Genomic DNA, 21,828 nt, shown 5'->3' with positions numbered 1-21,828 from the left:
CGCATTCTCAGATCTCTCTAGGTCTTCTAGCAGCGATCTACGTGCCCCCGCGTATTTCCCGATACAGTGGCCCCGCACCACCACCTTAAATGCATCCCACTCCGTCGCTCGGGAGGAGGCGGTGCCCTCGTTGTCCCCAAAGTATTGCCCGATACGCTCCTCCAGTTCTGCACGGAAGGGCGGGTCATCCAGAGTGTCGGGACGCAGCCGCCACGTCGGGATTGTTGGGGGCGCAGTCATCCAGTCTAGGGACAGGAGGAGCGGGTTATGGTCCGACAACGTGCGCGCCAGATACTCCGTGCGGAGTACCGCAGCATGCACTGCGCGGGAGCACAGAAAGGAGTCAAGACGCACATGCAGGTCGTGAAGGCTGGAATAGAATGAGTAATCTCGCACAGTGGGATGTTGCGTGCGCCAGCAGTCAGATAGGGCCCAGGCATCTTGCCATTCAGTTCTACTCTTCGCTAAGCGGTACACAGGGGAGGTGCGCAGCGGGGGGTGCGATCTATCAAGTTGGACATCCGCTATAGAGTTGAAGTCCCCACCCAGTAAAGTCGGACCAGAAAGATAACTGGCAAGTGCCCTGGAAAGCTTGGTGAAATAGGAAGCCTGATCTACATTTGGCGCATAGATGTTGCAGAGCGTAATGAGTCGGCCCCTGAGCAGACCCTCTATAGCCACAAATCTCCCCTCCGGGTCCTCAGTGTGCCTAGTGACCTGCAATGGAGTGCCCGCTCTTATCCAAATCAGCACGCCCCTAGCAAATGCAGAGTAGGTAGTGTAGAACAAGTGGCCCCTCCATCTCCGTTGGAGTGCAATACCCTCCTGCTTAGTCAAGTGTGTCTCCTGCAGGAATGCAATCTGCACTCCGCGACGAATTAGATATGAGTGGATTTTGTGTCTCCTTGTCATTGTGTTTAGGCCCCGCACATTCCAGGTCACACATTTCAACGGGCACATATTAGCCATTATCCCACACAGTGAATGATGAAGGTCTAGCAAGCCGCATCCAGGTCACAGGCACTGACACACACATTTCCCCCCCAACCCCAATCCCCAACTCCCCCCCCAAAGCAACGCCCAGAGAACCCCCAACCGCTCCAGGCCCCCCCTCCCCCAGAATAGGACCCCTCTGCGATAGAGACACTCCCATCCAAACAAGTGAGCAACGGCTCACGGAACCTCTATTCCGCAGACGAGCTACGGTGGCCTTATGGGCCTCGGGGTGCGTGCACTAGTCGCCTGAGCCAGTGAGTACTGCCCTCAGGCCTCCGCCCAGTAATACTCATTACAATTTGTAATAGTTCAGTCTCACAGCTGCCTGCTCCAGAGTTCGCAGTAGGTGCGGCATCCCCCCCGCCTCCCCGCCCGGTACCTTGTCGGGGGTTCAGCACTCGACGATTTCACCAGACGTCTGTGGTGTGACTTTCGGTCCCTTGGCTCCACCCAGCTCCGACAGGTCAGTCTCTGAGCCCGTGCCCTGGCCCTCCGAGCCCGAACCCCTCTCTGAGTGGGTCAGTGCAGGTCCCGAAACATCCATAACCGCCTGCAAAGCCGCTCTCCGCTCATCCGCCGTTTGGGTGTTTGTCGGTCTCTTAGGGCCGCGGTCTCGACCCCGGTGGCGCCGCGATCGTCTGAGGGATTGTCCCTGGCGCTCCTCTTCTTCCCTGCGCCGAGCACCGTCCGTGCCAGCTTTGTAGGTGTCCCACCAGGCCCAGGCCTCAGCAGACGTTTGGAAGAACAACGTGCTCTCGTCCACCACAACTCGGAGTCTAGCCGGGAACAGTAGCGAGTATTGGAGCCCTTCCGCACGGAGTTCCCGCTTAATGGAGAGGAAGGAGGCTCGCTGTTTTTGGGTTTCAAAGGTATAGTCCGGAAACAGGGTCACCCTACTATTATCCACCTGGAACGGGCCAGCGACCCTGGCGCGCTGCAATAACCAGTCCCGGTCCTTGTAGTGTAGGAGCTTTATGATCACCGGGCGGGGTGGGAGGCCCGGTTTCGGAGGTCTCGTCGGTACCCTGTGCGCCCTCTCCAGGGTGAAGAATGGGGAGTGCCCCTCTGGGGCTACCACTGTACGCAACCAGCCATCGAGGTAACCCACCATGTCTGTCCCTTCTGTTTTTTCCGGCAGGCCCACGAGGCGCACGTTGTTCCGGCGGCTGCGGTTTTCAGCATCTTCCGCCCGCCTTTCCAAGGTGCTGATCCGGTCCATTGCTTCCGTGAGCCTCCCCTCCATCGATTTCTGCGACGGCACGATATCCTGTAGGGTGGCCTCCGCGACCTTGACTCTGTCCACCAACTTCGCATGGTCGGCCCTCAGGAGACCCAGGCCCACCGATACCTGAGCAATGTCGCTATGCAGTGACTCCTTCGTGGCCGCAATAGCTGCAAGTATCTTGTCCTGCATTTGCTGGAGTTCCGTAGACGGGTGCACGGGGCCTTCAGACTCCTCCGCAGGGGGAGTCCCCTCTGTCCTTGCGCCCCTCGTGGGCTTGCCCATGACGTCCCTCCGTTCGTCTCCCCAACGTTCAGGGGGTCCGGGGCTCCCGGAATATTCGCCGTCCACGCCCCGTGCGTACCACGGGCTTTGCTATGGGGCCAGCAGACTCCCTCCCCGCAAACCTCAGCGGTGGTGAGTAGTCCTCCAGGCGTCCCACACCCTCCGGGCGTCCGTAGTCAGGCAAGCGGCGGGCCAGTCGGAAGCAGCACCAGAATCCGGCAGGAGGGGGGAGGGCCACCCAGTCGCACTCCCAGGGGGGGGCCCCCGCCGATGGGCGCCGCGCCGGTGGCTCCGGTGGCAGGGGTCACTCGTGGGCAGCAGGAACTGAACGGCGTCTCATAAGTCACAGGCCCAAGCGCAACAGAGCGGGGCCGCAGGCAAGTCCGGGCCGGCCCAGCAGTGTCGGAGCGCCGCGCACCCCCGTTCTCGCACCACCAACCTGCCAACCGGGTATAAGGGGCAGCCAGCTCACGCCACCACGAACCCCGCAGGGGGAGACCCAAGCAACCAGGCAGAATCCAGAGGCTCGGAGGAGGGGGGGGGTCCCCGCAGCGTGTGTAGGCCCCCGCGCCGGGAAGCAAAGCCGCAGTCCGTCCCCGAGAGGCGGGGCACCACCGGCACCCCGGCAGCGAGCCACCGCCCAGGGCCTCCCGAGGGTCGGGGATGAGCGTCCGCTAGGCCGGCCCAGGATCCGGCGCTCAATGCCGGCCTCCGCAGCACCAGCAAGGGGCTTCCGGGGATTCGAGGCGAACCTCCGCGAGGGAGTCTCCGGTCCGCTGTCAGCAGGCTACCTCCCCTTCAGCGGTCGGCCGTCGCTCCAGGGGGGCCGGCCAGCGCCCGCCACTCCAAGCGCAGCGAAGGGGACACGCACAGCAGGCAGGTGCCAGGGGCCCAGGGCAGGGGCGGGTCCCCGCCAGTGGTGTAGGCCTCAAAGCCGGGGGGAAAAGTGCAGGCTTGATCCGGAGAGGCGAGGCCACGCCGGCCCCCCGGTGACGAAGCGCCGGTCTGGATTCCGCGAGGGCCGGGGACGGTCGCCCGCCGGGGCGGTCCGGGGCACTGAACTGCAGTCTGTCAGTCTCCCCTGCGCGGGCGGGCGCTGCCAAGGAGCCCTCCAGGAGTCGCGGTCCGCCTCAGACAGGGAGTCCGGGTGACGCCATCTTAGGAGCCAGGAGCTCCGTCCCTCCGCAGCGCTTCAGCAAGTGTACGAGCAGCACCCAGGTGTACAGCTCGCTCCGGAGCAGGGTCAGTGGTAGTACCCGGGATCCGCCCGATGTGTGCGGGGGACCCGGGGAATTAACAGGATATACGGCGGATTTTCGGGCAGAGGGTCGGGAGCCTCGTTAGGCTGCGACCGTCCTCATCGGCTGCTAGCCACGCCCCCCTGGAATGGGTGTGCAATGTTTGTTTTAAGCTGTCAATGAGCCCTGTGCATAAAAAGGAAACATGAACTCGGCCAATGCAGAGTTTCCACGAGGAGATGCTGATATCACAACTTGACTGACAGATGGAAGTGTTTATCATTTTCCAAAAGCATATCATTCCAGTCGTTCTTAGGTGGGTTGTTTTCTGCTCAGCGACGTATGGCTGCATTACGCTGGCTCAATTCTAAAGTGTCATGGGCGAGTTGCACTTCACAAACAGGGGCACATTATCCGCATAAAATGCAAAATCAGAAAAGGGCCAGGTTTGGGCTAGATCAATCAGTGCTTAATTTGAGCCGTTGGATGTAGGTAAGGCCCACAGACACTCATTTATGGGGACTGGCACGTATTTACCTCCTCAAACTTGACCCAGAGCAAGCGAAGGAAAAAAACACAAAAGGGGAAAGAAGGAAAAAACAAAATACGTTAAAACAGTGAAATAGGGATGTAACAGGGAATGTCTATGGTGGATGAAGAGGTTTGAGGTGGAATCGAAACTAGGCAGCCTTGGTATTCTTCACCCCTACATTTGATAGTGCTAGCTGCTGGCCTCTGAGCTAAAATTTGGGCTCCAACACTTATGATACCTACATTTTTTAATTGTTTTATTTCTAAACAGTTCTTGCTAGCGAACCCGTTTACGCCCTGCCGACAGGGGCGTTCGGGTCAGGGAATCGAAGCAGGGCCATGCAGCGTTCCCTGCCTCCGACATCATGCTCGGCCTCTGGAATCCAGGCAGTATATTTGACAAGCTCACAAGGCATCGTAAGGCACAATTTGGTAGTGCGTAAAAATAATCTAAAGGTTAAAAATGCAAAAGGACCTGCCACGGACCGTGGGAACCTGCCACGGACCGTGGGTACCTGCCACGGACCGTGGGAACCTGCCACGGACCGTGGGAACCTGCCACGGACCGTGGGTACCTGCCACGGACCGTGGGTACCTGCCACGGACCGTGGGTACCTGCCACGGACCGTGGGTACCTGCCACGGACCGTGGGTACCTGCCACGGACCGTGGGTACCTGCCACGGACCGTGGGTACCTGCCACGGACCGTGGGTACCTGCCACGGACCGTGGGTACCTGCCACGGACCGTGGGTACCTGCCACGGACCGTGGGTACCTGCCACGGACCGTGGGTACCTGCCACGGACCGTGGGAACCTGCCACGGACCGTGGGAACCTACCACGGACCGTGGGAACCTACCACGGACCGTGGGAACCTGCCACGGACCGTGGGTACCTGCCACGGACCGTGGGTACCTGCCACGGACCGTGGGTACCTGCCACGGACCGTGGGTACCTGCCACGGACCGTGGGTACCTGCCACGGACCGTGGGTACCTGCCACGGACCGTGGGTACCTGCCACGGACCGGGGGTACCTGCCACGGACCGTGGGTACCTGCCACGGACCGTGGGTACCTGCCACGGACCGTGGGTACCTGCCACGGACCGTGGGTACCTGCCACGGACCGTGGGTACCTGCCACGGACCGTGGGAACCTACCACGGACCGTGGGAACCTACCACGGACCGTGGGAACCTACCACAGACCGTGGGAACCTACCACAGACCGTGGGAACCTACCACAGACCGTGGGAACCTACCACAGACCGTGGGAACCTACCACAGACCGTGGGAACCTACCACAGACCGTGGGAACCTACCACAGACCGTGGGAACCTACCACAGACCGTGGGAACCTACCACAGACCGTGGGAACCTCCAGTGAAAATGCAGGAATGGTATGTGAAAATATGCATCCTGCAAGTCAAGAGCCAAAGCATCTGAGCCGTGGACAGCATCTTGACCTTCTCCTTAAACAGGTAAAACTACACTGACAGTCTACGGAACAAGGAAATACCAGGTGAGCAAGTACCCATGTCCAATTTTCTTATCTGAGGCCAGAAAAATAACAGATCCTTCACCACCATAAAAGCCCAATACTGACCACAATGGGCCCAATGTTTTATGGTCCAGTTGTCTCAAGTTAATAAGTAAGTGGGCGATACCTTTCACGAGACCATGTAGATGAAGAATATTTATAAAAGCTTATTTAAACACCAAAGGTCAGAAATAACGCAGTCCAAAGGAATATTTGCCCAATCAGATTAATCAATGTCAACAAGTGAACAACATCTGTTCAGTTGATGAGAAACACAGAAAACAAAAATATAAAGTTGGACACTGTCTGAACTGATGTGCAGTGTCAAGCCATAAGAATGTAATGATAGAACAAGGTGAGCATTAGGATAATAAATACAATTACATACAGTCGTTCAAAGGTGAAAAGGCTTTCCTCTGCTCATCATTGTAGAAACACTTATCCCAGTAGGACATCAGTTCAGTTCTAATTTTATTTATAAGGTGCTGCAGATTTTCCAGATTAAGGTCGTCTAATAGTTTCACTTCATTTTTCAACTGCAAAAGAAGGAAAAAATAAAACCGCTTCTCAGAAATTAAAATAAAAACAGTAGAAAATATTTAATTTCATTACATTTCTTGATCCATTTTCAGAGGTTGGAACCAAATGCCAAAGTTGCAAATTGACAAAGTAAATATAGGAGGAAAGGACAGGGATTACATTTTTCGTAGGACAAGGCAAGAATGGTATTCTGCAGCTTCACAATACTCTAATATTCAACTTACTAGTTTTAATATATCAAACAGTGTATTGGTCACCTTTATCAGAGAGAGAGAAAACGTCAATTAAACGTCACACAGATTCCAGTCTGTATGCCATTTACAACTAATGTAAGTGGTGTTAAGTTCAACATAAACAATATGATATTTAAAGACACTAGATGTATATTTTAGGTTTCCATGCTTTTTTTCAGAAAATGCAGTGCTATAAAAACTACATTTCATGAAGAACATTGAAATGTATGAAATATTTCACTGATCTTGGTAAAATATTGATTTCATCATTTTAATGAGCGTACATAAACCATCCTACAACTCGTTATCATCAGGGCTACTAGGATTGTATGCCACAAAAGATGAAATTACAAAACAGTTATTTAAATTAGGCAGCAAAAAAAATAACAACATTCTCTGATGGCTTACATCAAATCAAGTCAGTATGTACGCCAGTGATGTTGCTCGGGACATTTTAATGTGGGGTCAAACAAACTGATTGAGTCTGGTGAGGGACGGATTGGGGGCGAGTAGAAAATGCATACATTACGTTTATTCAAGTTTGTCATTAAAAAGTGCCGTTTTTGATCTTTTTTTTTTTACGGCATATCACATCACATCTGTTACCCATGTTAGAAAACGTCCACATTGGTGGAGACGTATGTTGAACGCAGGGGCCTTTATACACCACCTTGTTCCTTTTGACATCAGAGGACGAAATGAATGCAACTTCCCTTTTGTTATAGGTCAATGGCTATGTGACACTGAAGCAAATAATGTACTTCTAAAAACCAAAACAAATACTTAAAATAAAAAAGTCAGTATGTATGGTTATGCCGCATTGTGTTTGCATATGCATGCGCTTGGTGTATGTGTGCTTATGAACAGTAAGATTACATGGAAGATTTTGGGTTCCATCTTGGGAGACCCAGGACGGACTGGAGGAGCATAAGGAGGTAGAGGAATTTCACAGGACAGATTTGTTAATCACTATAGTCCATGTAGGAAGATGGGTCTTTAAATAGTGGACTAAAACGAGGTGCACTAGGTAAAAAGTCCAGGCAACCCATATTGGTTTACAGAAGCAAAAATATTAACACTAGATGCTCACTTTTGTGTTACTGTGGGCAAGACGTTTAGGCTTATCAGAGAGTAGTGCTCAGCATTTGTTGTACTTAGAGGCAATAAATGACACGCATGAATAAATCAGACCACAATAATGGTATTTTTATATACATTTTAATACCAAAAACTTTATTATGAAGTATGCACTTAAAAAAATATATATTAATTTTTACAAATAAATAGTTCACTTAAATGCATCTTTACGCAGCAATGCTTCTCTTTGGGATAAAAAGGCATACGTTGCATATAGTTATTTGCGGTCGGTGTCTTGGGGTGTAGGATGGTAGAATCCAAGCATGGTTACCCCAACTTTTTGCCTGGTGTCCGTGTGTTTGACATAGTTTGATTGGGATCCTGCTAATCAGGACCCCAGTCACTGTGCTTTCTCCCTAAATTGACCATAAGCACTCCTGTACCTCCACAAATGGCTATTGGTGTACCATTGTAAGTCCCTAGTATATGGTACTGAGGTACCCAAGGCATATGTACACCAGGGGTCTCCCATGGGCTGTAGCATGTATTGTGACAATGGGAGTCCACCTAAACTGTGACTACAGGCCTGCCATTGCAGCCTGTATGGAGTTGGTGCTTGCACCTCAAACCACAGATATGAGCTTCCTTATATCTGGTGTCACTACACTTAAAACCTATAAGTCACCCTTATGGTAGGCCCTTCAGTCCTGAGGGAAGGGTGCTTGGTTAGAAGTGTAAAGGTGCCCTAGCATGAGCAGGACACCCCTAAAAAAGCCTGGAGTTGATTCTCCAGGCTTTGTAAATGTGGTCTTAATACATATAGTAGATATCTGTCATTCCGAAATGTCTAACTATATAGTGGATGCACCGAACCCGGTAATGTTTGGTACCAAGCAAACCCAAGGAGATGATGGACGGAGCGTTGAAACTTTTCAGACACTCACCCCCAGTCACAGACCTGGTTGTATTCATCATCATTTTTCTATAGCTCACTTCGCCACCCCAGTTCAGAGACAGCTATATGCAAATCAGTCTGGACCATGTGCCTCATGGGAACAGTCCAGAACGAATTGCCAAGCCATGTCTTGGCCATGTCCTTGCTACTAAACATGTTGGAATCATACCCCAACACTGATTCCACTGTTGGAAGTATGATGCTATGTACTGGGGGGCTCCCTTGTTGTACGCCCCTGTACTACCAGTACCAGCCTTTCTGATGGATACATCTGCCAGTGGATTCCTCACCTTGTGAATATCCCCTGAACCAGCAGCATTCGGAAATTTTTGTAGCTCTTAACGCCGACGAGGACGACGTCATAGAACCATGGCCCCGCTCGCGACCCCGTGGACGTCACTGGAGCCATAAAGGAGCCTCGTCAGCGTGATGACATCAGTTACCTTTTTTCCGCGCCGTCAACGCTAACGGTTTTTCTAGGACTCTCCCTAGTTTCACTTGCTACTGTGTGTTTCTGGCTGTATTCTGTGCTTCTTGTTTCCTTTCAATGATGTCGTCGAGGAAGTCCGGTTGAGAGCGGAGGACATATGTCCATCACTGATCCACATGAAGATTGCGTTTGGTGTCTGTTGTCGAATCATGACGTCGAAGGATGTGCCTGCTGTAGGAAGATGAATCTGAAGGCTTTGAAGTAAAGTGCTCTTCATGGCAAAGATGTTGAAAGAGAAAAGAGGAAGAAGAAGGTTGAGGTCACGCTCCAGGTCGAGCTCGAAATTGATGTCGGGACATGCTTCAAGAGCCAAGAAGCATAAAAAGAAGAAGAGGTACTCTTCGAAACTCCCATTCTGATAGAGAGGCGGCGCCGAAGTCGACTTCTCCAGTCCATCGACGCCGTAAGGACTTCGTGTCTCCTCCTCCCTCGAATCCAGCTTCTCCGGTGAGATAGGCTTCATCTGCAGCTTCTCCGGCTCGATCTCCGACGCCGGTTCAGTCACCGACATCGGAACATTGTCCGGCTCCAGTAGAGAGGTTCCTGTGCCGGATGAGCAGGCGACTCCATCGGATCCGCTGTCGCCGCCGGCTGGCACGAACACAGTAACGCCTGCATCCGAGTCTGTCCCAGGGGCCTATCCTGGCTCAAGATCCTTTACATTATCTAAATGCGATGTATGGAGTATTCCATAAAGCTATGTACCCCTCTGGAGCGCCTTTGGGTCCCATGGGTCCATTAGCTTTTAATCTGGGGGTTCCTCAGGCTTATGCCCAGGACCCGTTAATGCCATTTCTTCCGGCAGCGCAGTCTTGGCATTTCCCGGCACCGAGGATGTCGACACTGTTTCCATCTTCGCCGACACCGTCAGCTAGACCTTGATCGGTGCAGGCTGCGCCAACGGATCAGTGTTCGACGCCGGCTCCAGGTCCTTCGGAGTCGGCCTTGGCTCCACCGGCATCAGTGCCTAGAATAAGGTCTAGGGAGAGAAGCCCAGAGGGTTTGGGAGGAGCAGAGATTTTGCATGGAAGAAATGGAGGAAGGTGAGGTCGAGGACTCTGATGACTGTTTTATGGAGTTAAAAGAGGCAAGTGGCCTTGATATGTTTCCTGAGTGGGAGCTTTCTCCTGCATCTGAAGCTCCATCAAAGGATGAAGTCCCCTACCACACAGTGATTAGAAAGGCAGCAGAACGTTTGGACCTTCAGCTTCCTACTGCTGAATTTAAATCGAATATTCTTACAGAAGTTCTTCACTCTCCTGCTTCTGTTGTGGAACCTCTGCTACCGTTTAATGAGGCAATCACTGAGCTTGTATTGGAGGTCTGGCGCAAACCATTTTCGGCTCCAGCAGTTTCTAAGGCTATTGCCAGGAGATACAGGGTGTCTCCAGGGGATCCTGACTTTTTATCATCACATCCTTCTCCTGAGAGTCTAGTGATCCAGGCTGCCTGTTCAAAGAGTTTTTCTGGTGCCTTTCCACAGGTTCCGGCTGACAGAGTCAAAGAAGCTCCATCAGTCCGCTAAAAAGGTGTTTTATTCGGCTAGCATGGCCTTTTAGTCATCTAATGCCACCTGTCTTTTGGTTCTTTTACAAGTGGGGTTATGTCCAACAATGTAACTGGGTAGGACAATATTCAAATGTGGAAAGAAGAGAAAGAAGAGAAGGACCCAGTTACTGATTTGACATCTGCTTCTTTTTTATTTAGAGCAGAGTACCACTGTAGTAACATAGTAACATAGTAAGGCCAATGCATGCCATTGGCCTTACTATGAAATAGTGGACAGGGTACTTCTATGAATCAATCACTCATTTGTCGAATATTGTTGTTTTGAATTGCCACAAATGCCCGCAAGAATTTTTTGTTCTGTTTTGTATAGTAATGTATATATGTATTCACTTGTAAATATACGTGCCCATGTGCAGGACAGTGGGTAAATCTTCGGACTGCTATGAACATGTAAATTGATGCAATTATTCCTTTCATCCATTTAAAACAAACATACACATCTAAGGATTAACTACCTTAGTGTGGTACTCTGCTCTAAATAAAAAAGAAGCAGATGTCAAATCAGTAACTGGGTCCTTCTCTTCTTTCCACACCTGTCTTTTGGGTCGCTATATCCATGCCCTAATGGACTCGGCGAAACAACTTTCCCCTAAATTGAACAAGGAAGACAGACAAAATTGTAATGAGGTGTTACAAGACACTCAAGCGGCTGCTCGTCAGGTGATTCAGAGTTGTTTGGACACGGCTTAAATCTTCAGAGTTCTCCCCAGATGTACAAGCAAAGCTTTTGGATCTACCTTTTGATGGCTCTGGTCTCTTTGGCAAGAAAGCAAATGCAGCCCTAGAAAGGTTTAAAGAAAGTAAATCAACGGCCAAGTCTCTAGGTCTTCAGACTCAGCCTAGGGGTACATCGTTTAGGAGGTACATAGGTTTTGGGAGATAGTCCATTCGGTCCTACAAGCAACCTCAGCAGCAGCAAAACACCTTGTATAGAACTTACAGGGGCAAGAACAGAGGTCGTCAACCCTCCTCCTCCTCTACCTCCCCTCCTATTACCACAGCAAAGCAGCCCTAGATCCACCATTCTGGATCATGTCTGTCCTGTGGGCGGTCGGCTTACTCATTTTCTGCTAGATTGGGAATTGGTCACTACAGACCTTTGGGTTCTCAATCTTGTGGAGAATGGGTATGCTCTTCCCTTTCTGGACTTCCCTCTAAATTACCGTCCTTTCCAAGGGGCTTGCTCGGAGGATCACCTTCTTCTCCAGCAGGAGGAAGTCCTAACTTTGTTGAAAAAAGGCGCGATAGAGGTGGTTCCAGAGCGGGAAAGGGGTCAGGGATGCTACTCCCAGTATTTCCTGATACCCAAAAAGGATGGCAGGTTACGTCCAATCCTGGATCTCAGGATCTTGAACCTTTTTCTGAAGCAGGAAAAGTTCATGATGCTCACCATTGCGCAGGTTCTTCAAGCGCTGCAACAGGAGGATTGGATTGTGTCGATCGACTTGCAGGACGCGTATTTTCATATCCCGATCCTGAAGTCGCACAGGAAGTATCTCCGTTTTACATTACGGTTGCAACATTATCTGTTTGCGGTTCTTCCGTTTGGACTTGCTACTGCTCCTCGAATCTTCACCAAGGTGATGGCAGCCCATCTCAGGAGATCGGGGATTCCAGTTTTCCCCTATCTGGATGACTGGCTGATCAAGGTAGAGTCGCCAGAGAAGGTACGTTATCATCAACGCAGCTGTTGTACAAATTGGGTTTTTCGATAAACGTGTTTAAGCCTCACCTGGTGCCCTCTCAGCGCAACCTGTTTATAGAGGCGCTTCCTTCCTTCCTTCCCTTCGCGGTCAGTCGGTTAAAGTCCTGAGGGACAACACTACCCCTCGTGGTTGGCAGCGAACTGCCGACAGACTTTCTGCACGCACGTTCAGAACCTTGACCAGATTTGCCATCAGACAAATCTGACGGTCCTGAACCCAGGGCCAGAGACGCAGAGCCTCTCTGCAGAGACAATGCGACCCCACTCCTCCCTGCTTGTTGACATACCACATCGCTGTAGTGTTGTCAGTCAGGACTTGAACAGACTGACCGCGAAGGGAAGGGAGGAAGACCTTGAGCGCCAAACGAATCGCCCGCAACTCTAGAAGGTTGATGTGAAGCAACCTTTCCTCCGGGGACCCTTGATCTCCAGGTCCCCCAGATGAGCACCCCACCCTAGAGTGGATGCATCCGTTATCCCTGTGGCCACCGATGGAGGCAGCTGAAGCTCAACTGAGATAAGATGGAGATTCTCATCCTCGGCTCCACCCCTCAGTCTGGGACGACTCCTGGTGGCCCACTAGGAACACCCCCAGAACCCACAGAACACGCACGCAAACTGGGGATCATCCTCTACTCCGCCCTCTCCATGACCAGGCAAGTCAATGCCGTCTCCGCGTCCTGCTTCAACACCCTCCGAATGCTCCGCAGAAACTTCAAATGGATCCACTCCGACACGAGAAAGACCGTCACCCATGCACTCGTCACCAGCAGACTAGACTACGGGAACGCCCTCTACGCAGGAATAACAACCAAGCTCCGAAGACGGCTACAACGCATCCAGAACACCGCAGCACGACTGATCCTCAACGTCCCACGACGCAGCCACATCACACCCCTCCTGATAGACCTGCCCTGGCTCCCCATCGACAAGAGGATCACCTTCAAGCTCCTCATCCATGCACACAAGGCCCTCCACAACACCGGACCGGTATACCTCAACGACTGACTCTGCTTCTACACCCCCACCCGCAGCCTCCGCTCAGCCAACCTCGCCCTCGCCACAGTTCCTCGCATCCGGAAAACCACCGCCGGCGGCCAATCCTTCTCCCACCTCGCCGCCATGACCTGGAACACTCCCCAGCAACCTATGACAGACCCAGGACCTGCCAACCTTTAGAAGACTTCTCAAGACCAGACTCTTCGATCAGTAGCACCCCCCCCCCCCCAGCGCCTTGAGAACCTCACGGGTATGTAGCACGCTTTACAAATGTTTTGTTATGATTATATTATGTTATGATGAAATGGCTTCCCCTGAGACAGATTGCCTTCCACGCTCCACCAAGACAGATCTGCTGCAGCTTCTCTGGAGATCCTTGTAGGAGAGTAGGATCTGCTTTCCTATGGTCACCCCACTTTTTGCTTTACTGGTTTTCGACTAATGTAGCTGTGGGCCTGCTGATCAGACCCACAGCCCAACTGTTCTCTTTCTAAATTCATACCATGTACTTTAGGTACATCACCAATTGGGAAATGGGTCACCCTTGTGAGTCCCTGTATAGTGTACCATAGGTACCCAGGGCATAGGTGCACCCAAGGCCTACCAGGGGCTGCAGCATATCTTATGCCACCCCTGGGTGGCCATCCAACGAACACAACTGGCTGATCACTCAGCTGGGGCAAGGTCGTGTAATCACCCCTTGCTTAGGAATAGTATTCCTATACCTACCATTATATATAGACACATATATATCTATAAGTCACTCCTATGGCAGGCCTTCACAATCCTGAAGGCAGAGTGCTTGGTTTTATGTGAGATGAGGCTCTAGCATGGGCTGAGCTTGTCTGCCGCTTTCGGAACCATGTCCTTATCGCTGTTCTAAGATATAGCCATACCATATACTCTTCAGTGCATTATAATCCTCGCGGTTAATTGCGAACTCTGGTGTGGCTTTATCAAAACATGTCGTGTAAGGGGTCATACGCTTTGGAATACTACCCCCTCGCCAGTTCTGGCGACGGGGGTAACATTCCACCCTTTTAGAGGGAGAAGGCATGTTGTTCCTGTTAATCCCGGTTAAAGTTAACCAGAGCCTCAGCATCACAAAATGGATGCTGCTGCCACAGACACAAGTCTGACCTCCTGCCTCTGGGAGTCCTTCCAGCGAGGGAGGCTTGGACAATAGGTTTCCTGTCTTGGAAGGTGCTAGCACCACCCCAAACAGGCCATAGTGTATTGGGGCAGGGAGGGCTGAATGAAATGAGACACTGCCTGGGACACACAAGGTGTCCCATGCATAGCCCGGTTCAAACCAGTTGCTGGGGCACTCCAGCCCCAGCTCTGGCGTAAAACTGGACAAAGGGAAAGGGGTGTAACCACCTCCTTCCCTGGTCCCACCCATAGGAGGGACCTAGCAGGTAATCCAGCCCCTCAGATTAGTATATAGGGAGGAGCTGAGTCAAGAGACTTTAGATTTATCCTGAACTGAAACTTGTAACGAAACTCTGGACCTTCGACATTCTATTGCAACTAGAAGACTGAAGGATCTCCCTTGTGGTCAAGGAGTGACCACCCTGTGCAAACAGGCACCATCCAGCGATCTGCGGTTTACTTTGTAGACGCTCCCGCCGGAGCCCGAGCACAGAGTCCAACAAGAGCCAGACTTCCAGACTTCTTTGACCCCGATCCACAGCCACAGCAAAGCTGAGACCTGTGGAGGCGACGAGAGACGTGGGACCGGCCATCTTAAATAACCTGCTCTTTGCTACGTGTGTAGCTTCTGAGGCACCCTCGAAGTTGTGCATTGGGGATTGAGAAGCCCCAGCCCAGAGCACCTTCTGTACCGACGACCAGCCCTCCACACTCCACGAGTGACGCGTGGGCCCTGCTAGTGTTTTTGTGTTCGACGAGTTTGTTTGGTTACTTGCCTGTTGGCTAGTGGCCTCTGTGACGACGAACCTTTGAGTCTAAACCGCCTGCCTGGTTGCTCCAGGTGGGCCCCCGCTTCCCTGCAAAGGAGAAGCCCCATAGACCTTGCTGGTCTAATCCTAAGCGAATATTCGATTCCTGCCTGGGTTGCATTTGCCAAGGACTGTTGACTCCAATCCGGAAGCAGACGCCGCCAACAGCGAGATACTTCGTGGGCCAGTCCGTATCCAGCTCCTGGTCGTCGTCGACGCCTCCTGGTCCACGTGGCTGCAGAGTCAAGCTTCATGACATCACCAGATTGTTTCACGACATCGCCTGGTTCCTTCCTGGTCACTGGCTAGTGACCCAGACTCTGTCCCCTCTGCTTTCAGGTACTCTTCATCCTCGATCCGCCCTAGGATCCAACCGGACACTTCTCTCCTGGTCACCTGCAGCATCTTTTTACAGGTCTCCATAGGAATCAACGAGGAAACCAGACAACTTGACACCTAAGCACCCGGCTCCTGTGGGTGAGGTAACGTGGGCACTTCGGTGCTCCTGTAAGTATTGACTATCCTAGTGTCAGTGGCTTTCTCCTAGTACATCCGGAAGTGTCCTAAAATAACTAGGTTCTAACTCTTACGTTCTCATTGTTTCCCTATGGTAACTCGCGTGTGTGAATAGACACTGCACACGCATCCCGTGGGCCTCCTGCTCCCTAACTCTTGTTAGCTCAGCGTAGCCCCAGCGATTCCCTAGGCCTATCCGGTGTTCGTGACGTGGTTCTTATACCACTATTTTAGTATATGGTTTTACGTGCCACTAGGGCCCTACTGTATATTGTGCAACTTATTGTATGATAATTAAGTAACTTGTTATGTGCTTTGTCCTCTGACCTCATAAAGAGTTCGGAGGGGTTGTGTTAGTAATAAATACATATATATTTTATATATAACCTGTGTGGTGTCCTTTCATGTGGTATTCAAGGGGTTACATATGGTAAAACAGCTTGCTTCACATGCTCTCTGAAGTTTTAGCCTAAGACTGCTTTGTCCATGCTACCTCTAGGATAGCTGGTCTATAAGGTTGACTTTACAACCATCACCATAAGGGTGGTTTGGACTGGTGCAAGGTGCTCACTAGAATAGTGAATATCAGATACCAGGCCAACTTCTCACAATCCTCACAGACTCTGAGATCTCCGTTGTGCTGATACCACTGCCTGTGGTGGCACCACTGTAGCGCGCTCATGTGCCAGCGTGCATGGTTGACCAACAGAATGCAGGAAGCAAACAGACCGAGCAAGCGAAGGACCTTTAGGACTGGAACGCCTGGAAGGTAATCATTTCCTAAATGTCGAGAATCCTTTGAGGAGGAGGGAATGCTCGACAGACAGTAGTGTCTAGTACTGCCCCTATAAACAGGTTGCGCTGGGGGGCGAGGACAAGATGGCGGCGAGGTAAGACGCATCTATGGGAGCTCCATCTCACCGACCACCGAACTAAGCTTCCTCCAGCTACTGTGGGAGCCCTGCGGACCATTCATCGCCCGAGGCTCCCCTGTGCCTCACTCGCTCTATTTCTGGTGGTGGGCGGCCGCGATATACCCCAGTGTTAACGGCCGGTGAGGAGTGCGGCCACGAGCTGATGGCGCCGGAGAAGATGGAAACGGTGTCGATGTCCTCGGCGCCAGGAAATGCCAAGGTGGCGCTGCCCGAAGTAATGGCATAAACCGGGCCTGGGCATAAGCCTGAGGAACCTCCAGATTAAAAGCTAAGGGACCCATGGGACCCGAAGGCTCTCCAGAGGGGTACATAGCTCTATGGAATACTCCATACATCGCATTTAGATAATGCAAAGGATGTTAACCCAGGCCAGGAAAAGGAGGATAGGCCCCCGGGACCTACTCCGATGCAGGCGTTACCGTGTTCAGGCCAGCCGGCGCCGACAGCGGATCCGATGGAGTCGCCTGCTCATCCGGCACAGGAACCTCTTCTACTGGAGCCGGAGAATGTTTCAGAGCCGGTGTCGGAGATTGACCCGGAGAAGCTGCAGGTGAAGCCGATCTCACCGGAGAAGCTGGATTCAAGGGAGAAGGAGACAGGAAGTCCTTACGGTGTCGAGGGACTGGAGAAGTCTACTTCGGGGCCACCTCTCTATCAGAATGGCGTTTTGAAGCGTGCCTCTTCTTTTTATGCTTCTTGGCACTTGAAGCATGCCCCAACGTCGATTTCGAGCCCGACCTTGACCTCTAGCGTGACCTCGACCTTCTTCTTCCTCTTTTCTCTTCCCTCATCTTTGCCATGAAGAGCTTCGCTTCTCGTTCCTTCAAAGCCTTCGGATTCATCTTCGTACAGCAGGCACATCCCTTGACGTCGTGATCAGACGACAGACACCAAACGCAATCTTCATGTGAATCCGTGATGGATATATGTCCTCCGCACTCCCTGCATGGCTTGAAAGCGGAATTCCTCGGCGACATCCTTGGCAGGAAACCAGAAGAAGCACAGAATATAGCCAGAAACACAAAGTAGCAAGTGAAACTACGGAGAGTCCTTGAAAAACCGTTAGCGTTGACGGCGCAGAAAAAAAAAAAGAACAGACGTCATCACGCCGACGAGGCTCCTTTATGGCTCCAGTGACGTCAGCGGGGTCGCGAGCGGAGCCATGGTTCTATGACATCGTCCTCGTGGAGCGCTACAAAAATTTCCGAATGCTACTGGCGCCGGGGATATTCACAAGGTGAGGAATCCACTGGCAGATGTATCCATCAGAAGTACGCAGCAGTCCTCAGTTCTTGCACTTTGCGCTGCTCTTTTTGGTGGTCTTGATCCGTTGAATCAAAGCTCCAGGATTCAGGCGTGCCACCGAACTACTCAATTTAGAGGCATTAAGGTGAGTGACCGGTAGTAGCCCTAAGAGTGCGGGCTCTCACCTGCAAGAGGTCAGAAATCTGTCTGTGGTGGCAGGCGGATCTATGCCATTAAGCCAGCATACTAGTAGTAGGTAGGTTTTCAGGGGGCACCTCTAAGGTGGCCTCTTGGAGCATGTATTAAAAAAATTCATCACTGGAATCAGTGTGGGCATATTAATACAAGATGTTTTATACCAAATCTCTTCAGTTTCAGTGAAGCGATCATGTAACTGGGGAACCTGTTATCATCAGTGTTCAGCACATGTACTCAAAATGGCTTCCCTGTTCACTAATAATATCTAAGATTTGACAGACCTCACAGGGGCACATCTGCTCATGCAGAAATGTCCACACATCTGGTACAGTGCAACCTGCCTTACAGCTGTAAAACCTTCTGTAGGGGTGACTTACCTAAACTGCCATGCAGTGTCTGCAGGAGTGGCACACATTCCTGCACGTCATATCACTTTTCTCTACACCATGGAACACAGCCTGGGATGGCAGTTTGTATGTTGGTGTTGAGGGGGCCCTTAGGGTGGAACAGTACATGCTGTAGCCCCATAGAGACCCACTTTAACTTCCTTGCCATAGGTACCAAGGGTATTACTAGGGGGTGCTAAAGGTATTGTTAATTGGAGGAACAATTTTACATTTTTAGGGAAAGATCTGGCACTGGGGACCTGTATAGCAGGGAACCAGTCCACTTGTCGAAATTGCACCAGATACCTGCCAAAAAGTGGGGTGTGACAATGTCAACAAGCATTGGCATAGCCAATAGGTCTCGCCTTTGGGACCGCATAAGTGTTTAGCCGTGCAGCTCAATACAGACAGAGCTAGCATTTTCCTTGCTAAATGAGGTAATCACTCTTTTGATGCTCCTTAAGGGCAAAACTCACTGCCTGCCTTAAACTGTGGAAGGACCGATTGTCCTCCACTTTGCTGAAGTACTCTCCACGGCGCAGTGACTCCAAGACAGAAGCGTTGCACTGAGCTACAAGCACCCGGATGCCAACTTCCTTGTAGTCCTTGAACACTTCCTTCATTGTGTTTATGCCCCCAGTGGTCTGGTGGGTGAAAAGCAAGTGGGAGATAGCAGGCAAGAAAAGGCAGTATAGTCAATACAGGAGAAAGGATAGCGGTCAAAATGTGAAATAAAGAGACTAAGTGCTAGAGATGTGATCGAGAAGAAAGGTGAAATAGGGTAAGAAAAAAGGTCAACATGATACAAAGAGGAAGCATAAAGAAAGCAATAGAAATTAGGACAGATTGTGCAGTAGAGAATAGGAAAAAAGCCAGCAAGAACTGAAGCAATGAAAAAATGCTAGAAATACAGACACACGGAATAAGGATATATGAAGAAGAAGTGGTGTAGTATGGAGAACGATGGAGAACTATATTCAGGAAGGCAGAGAGAAAGTGTGATCTATGTAGTTGAATGATAGGAGGAGTGTGAAGAACAAAGAAGTGCAAGAAGGAGAAAGGGAGAAGACAGAGGAAATGGAAGAATGAAAAGAAAAGGGTAAGAAGTAGAAAGCAGAAGGAAATGAAAGATGGGGATAGGAGATGCGAGCCAGAAAGGAAATAAAACAAGGCAACATGAGATGGCGCCACGGAAATAACACCTTTCCATGTCATTGACAACAAGCAGTCTTCACCAGGGCTGCAAGTTAGAGTGTGTGAATTTATAAATGTAGCGTGGGAATGAGAGTGAGGAATGCTGCAGCATAAAGTAAAATTAACCTGATAACGAAATAAAAGCTGCATGTGCTGACTTAAGTGATGCTACGTGTTTGCTAGCGTGTGGGCAAGCTACTTGAAGAGTTTAGAAGGGATGAATGTTCGCAATCCCTTGTCCTTAAATGCTAATTAGTTTAAGCAGCTGGTGGGAGATGGCACAAACACAACAGCCCCTTGTGTAGACGGCAGTGGTACCATGGATTTTAGAATAGAAAGAGAAGACACTTCAAGCAGCAACACGATCAGATGCTGAGCTGCAGACATGGAGCTTTCCCCTCCGCAGCAGACGTGGCATTGCTGGAAACGGGGTGAGCGCGCGTGGCCAAATATTTCAGTGCATCTGCCTGGCTCCCTGTCCACACCGCAATGCCCCGGGCAGACATGAGGGGGCCCCCCAAGAATGCTCGGGTGAGTGCGTTAAGCTCAGCGCTCCATCTGTATTCTTGTTTGTTCTAATATGCCTAGTACGGAATGGCAAATAATTCAGTTTTTCCCGTGCCTACGCTTTGCCGCATATTGCCATGATGCCTTCATATTTAGGTTGAATTGCAGGAGGTGAGCTGCCGACTTAGAGCTGGGAATCGAAGTTCGAGCTCCGAGTCCGTTCAACATCCAGTGATCCTGGGCATATCCATCATCTCCAGTGCCTAACAAAGGGATTTGTTTTCCGTGTGTTAGTAGCCTGCCCCATGTAAAGGCTGCAATACCATGGGGGTGACTGCGTGCCACTGTAAACTACACAAGGGTTGCTGTTTTGAACAAGCACACATGGCACTGGCATTGCTCAGTCACCAGCTGGGACATTGGCGTTTGAGGAAGGGAAACGCTCTGTTTGTGCCCGGAGGGTGGGGGGAGAGCTTATAACTTAAAGCTGAAGGGAGAAGCAAATGAGCCCGGGAGTGGTGCGCGCGCAGTCTGCTCTTTTTAGAAGCACATACTCGTGCTTGTGGCGCGCTCCTGATCGCTCCCGCAAGCTGGATGCCGCCACAAGCACAAGTATGTGCTTTCAAAAAGAGCAGAGCGACGGCTAAAGGTCTCCTATGCAATGCAAGCACGCTGCGTGGCAAGACCTAAAAAGGGGCACTTTCCTACGGTCCAGTGATCTGGGTGGGACAAACACTGGAGGAAGGGAGGGAGAGCCAGGCTCTCCAGTAGACTTCAAATGGGTGCTCTTTGATTCAGAAGAGGTCACTGGAAAGGGGCTTGGAAACCTCTCCGGAAGGAGATGGGGGCTGATAACAGATTCATAAAGAGTAGGTTTGGGCCCCCGGCGTAACCTTTTGAAGCACATATCACTGTGGCTGACGTACAGGTGTAAACCTCTCCCGCCTATGGATTGTGAGGTGGGGCTATCAGATTTGGGGTGGCTCAAGCTGTGACGGGCTTCTGGAGTGAGGACAGAAGCGGCTACGTCAGGCCGTAGCCCATATTTGGAGTGACATCTTTGAACTCATATGCTGGCGGGCCGCTGTGAAGACTACTACCATGACGAAGGCCATGTGCCTGGAGTGGCATTGAGTGGAAAAGGGTATAGTGGAGCGGCAGAGTGGAACAGGGTGCAACGGAGGGGCAGAGTGGAACAGGGTGCAACGGAGGGGCAGAGTGGAACAGGGTGCAACGGAGGGGCAGAGTGGAACAGGGTGCAACGGAGGGGCAGAGTGGAACAGGGTGCAACAGAGCGGCAGAGTGGAACAGGGTGCAACAGAGCGGCAGACTGGAACAGGGTGCAACGGAGCGGCAGAGTGGAACAGGGTGCAACGGAGCGGCAGAGTGGAACAGGGTGCAACGGAGCGGCAGAGTGGAACAGGGTGCAACGGAGCGGCAGAGTGGAACAGGGTGCAACGGAGCGGCAGAGTGGAACAGGGTGCAACGGAGCGGCAGAGTGGAACAGGG

The 21,828-nt window shown here is 51.5% G+C and overlaps 1 protein-coding gene across 2 annotated transcripts in view; it reads right to left on the bottom strand.

The window, feature by feature from the left end:
• Positions 1-21,828, bottom strand: part of LOC144825273 (protein regulator of cytokinesis 1-like) — a 338,110-nt gene that overhangs the window by 149,592 nt on the left and 166,690 nt on the right. For both annotated transcript variants that reach the window (XM_078684111.1, XM_078684110.1), the window contains exon 7: positions 6,198-6,345. In XM_078684111.1, the coding sequence (XP_078540237.1) occupies positions 6,198-6,345 (148 nt within the window). The remainder of the gene's footprint in view (positions 1-6,197; positions 6,346-21,828) is intronic.

Source organism: Lissotriton helveticus, chromosome 3_1 (assembly GCF_964261635.1).
Source record: "Lissotriton helveticus chromosome 3_1, aLisHel1.1, whole genome shotgun sequence".
NCBI classification, from domain to species: Eukaryota; Metazoa; Chordata; class Amphibia; order Caudata; family Salamandridae; genus Lissotriton; species Lissotriton helveticus.
The sequence above is the reverse complement of the archived record's forward strand: the minus strand, read 5'-3'. Positions and strand labels throughout refer to the sequence as shown.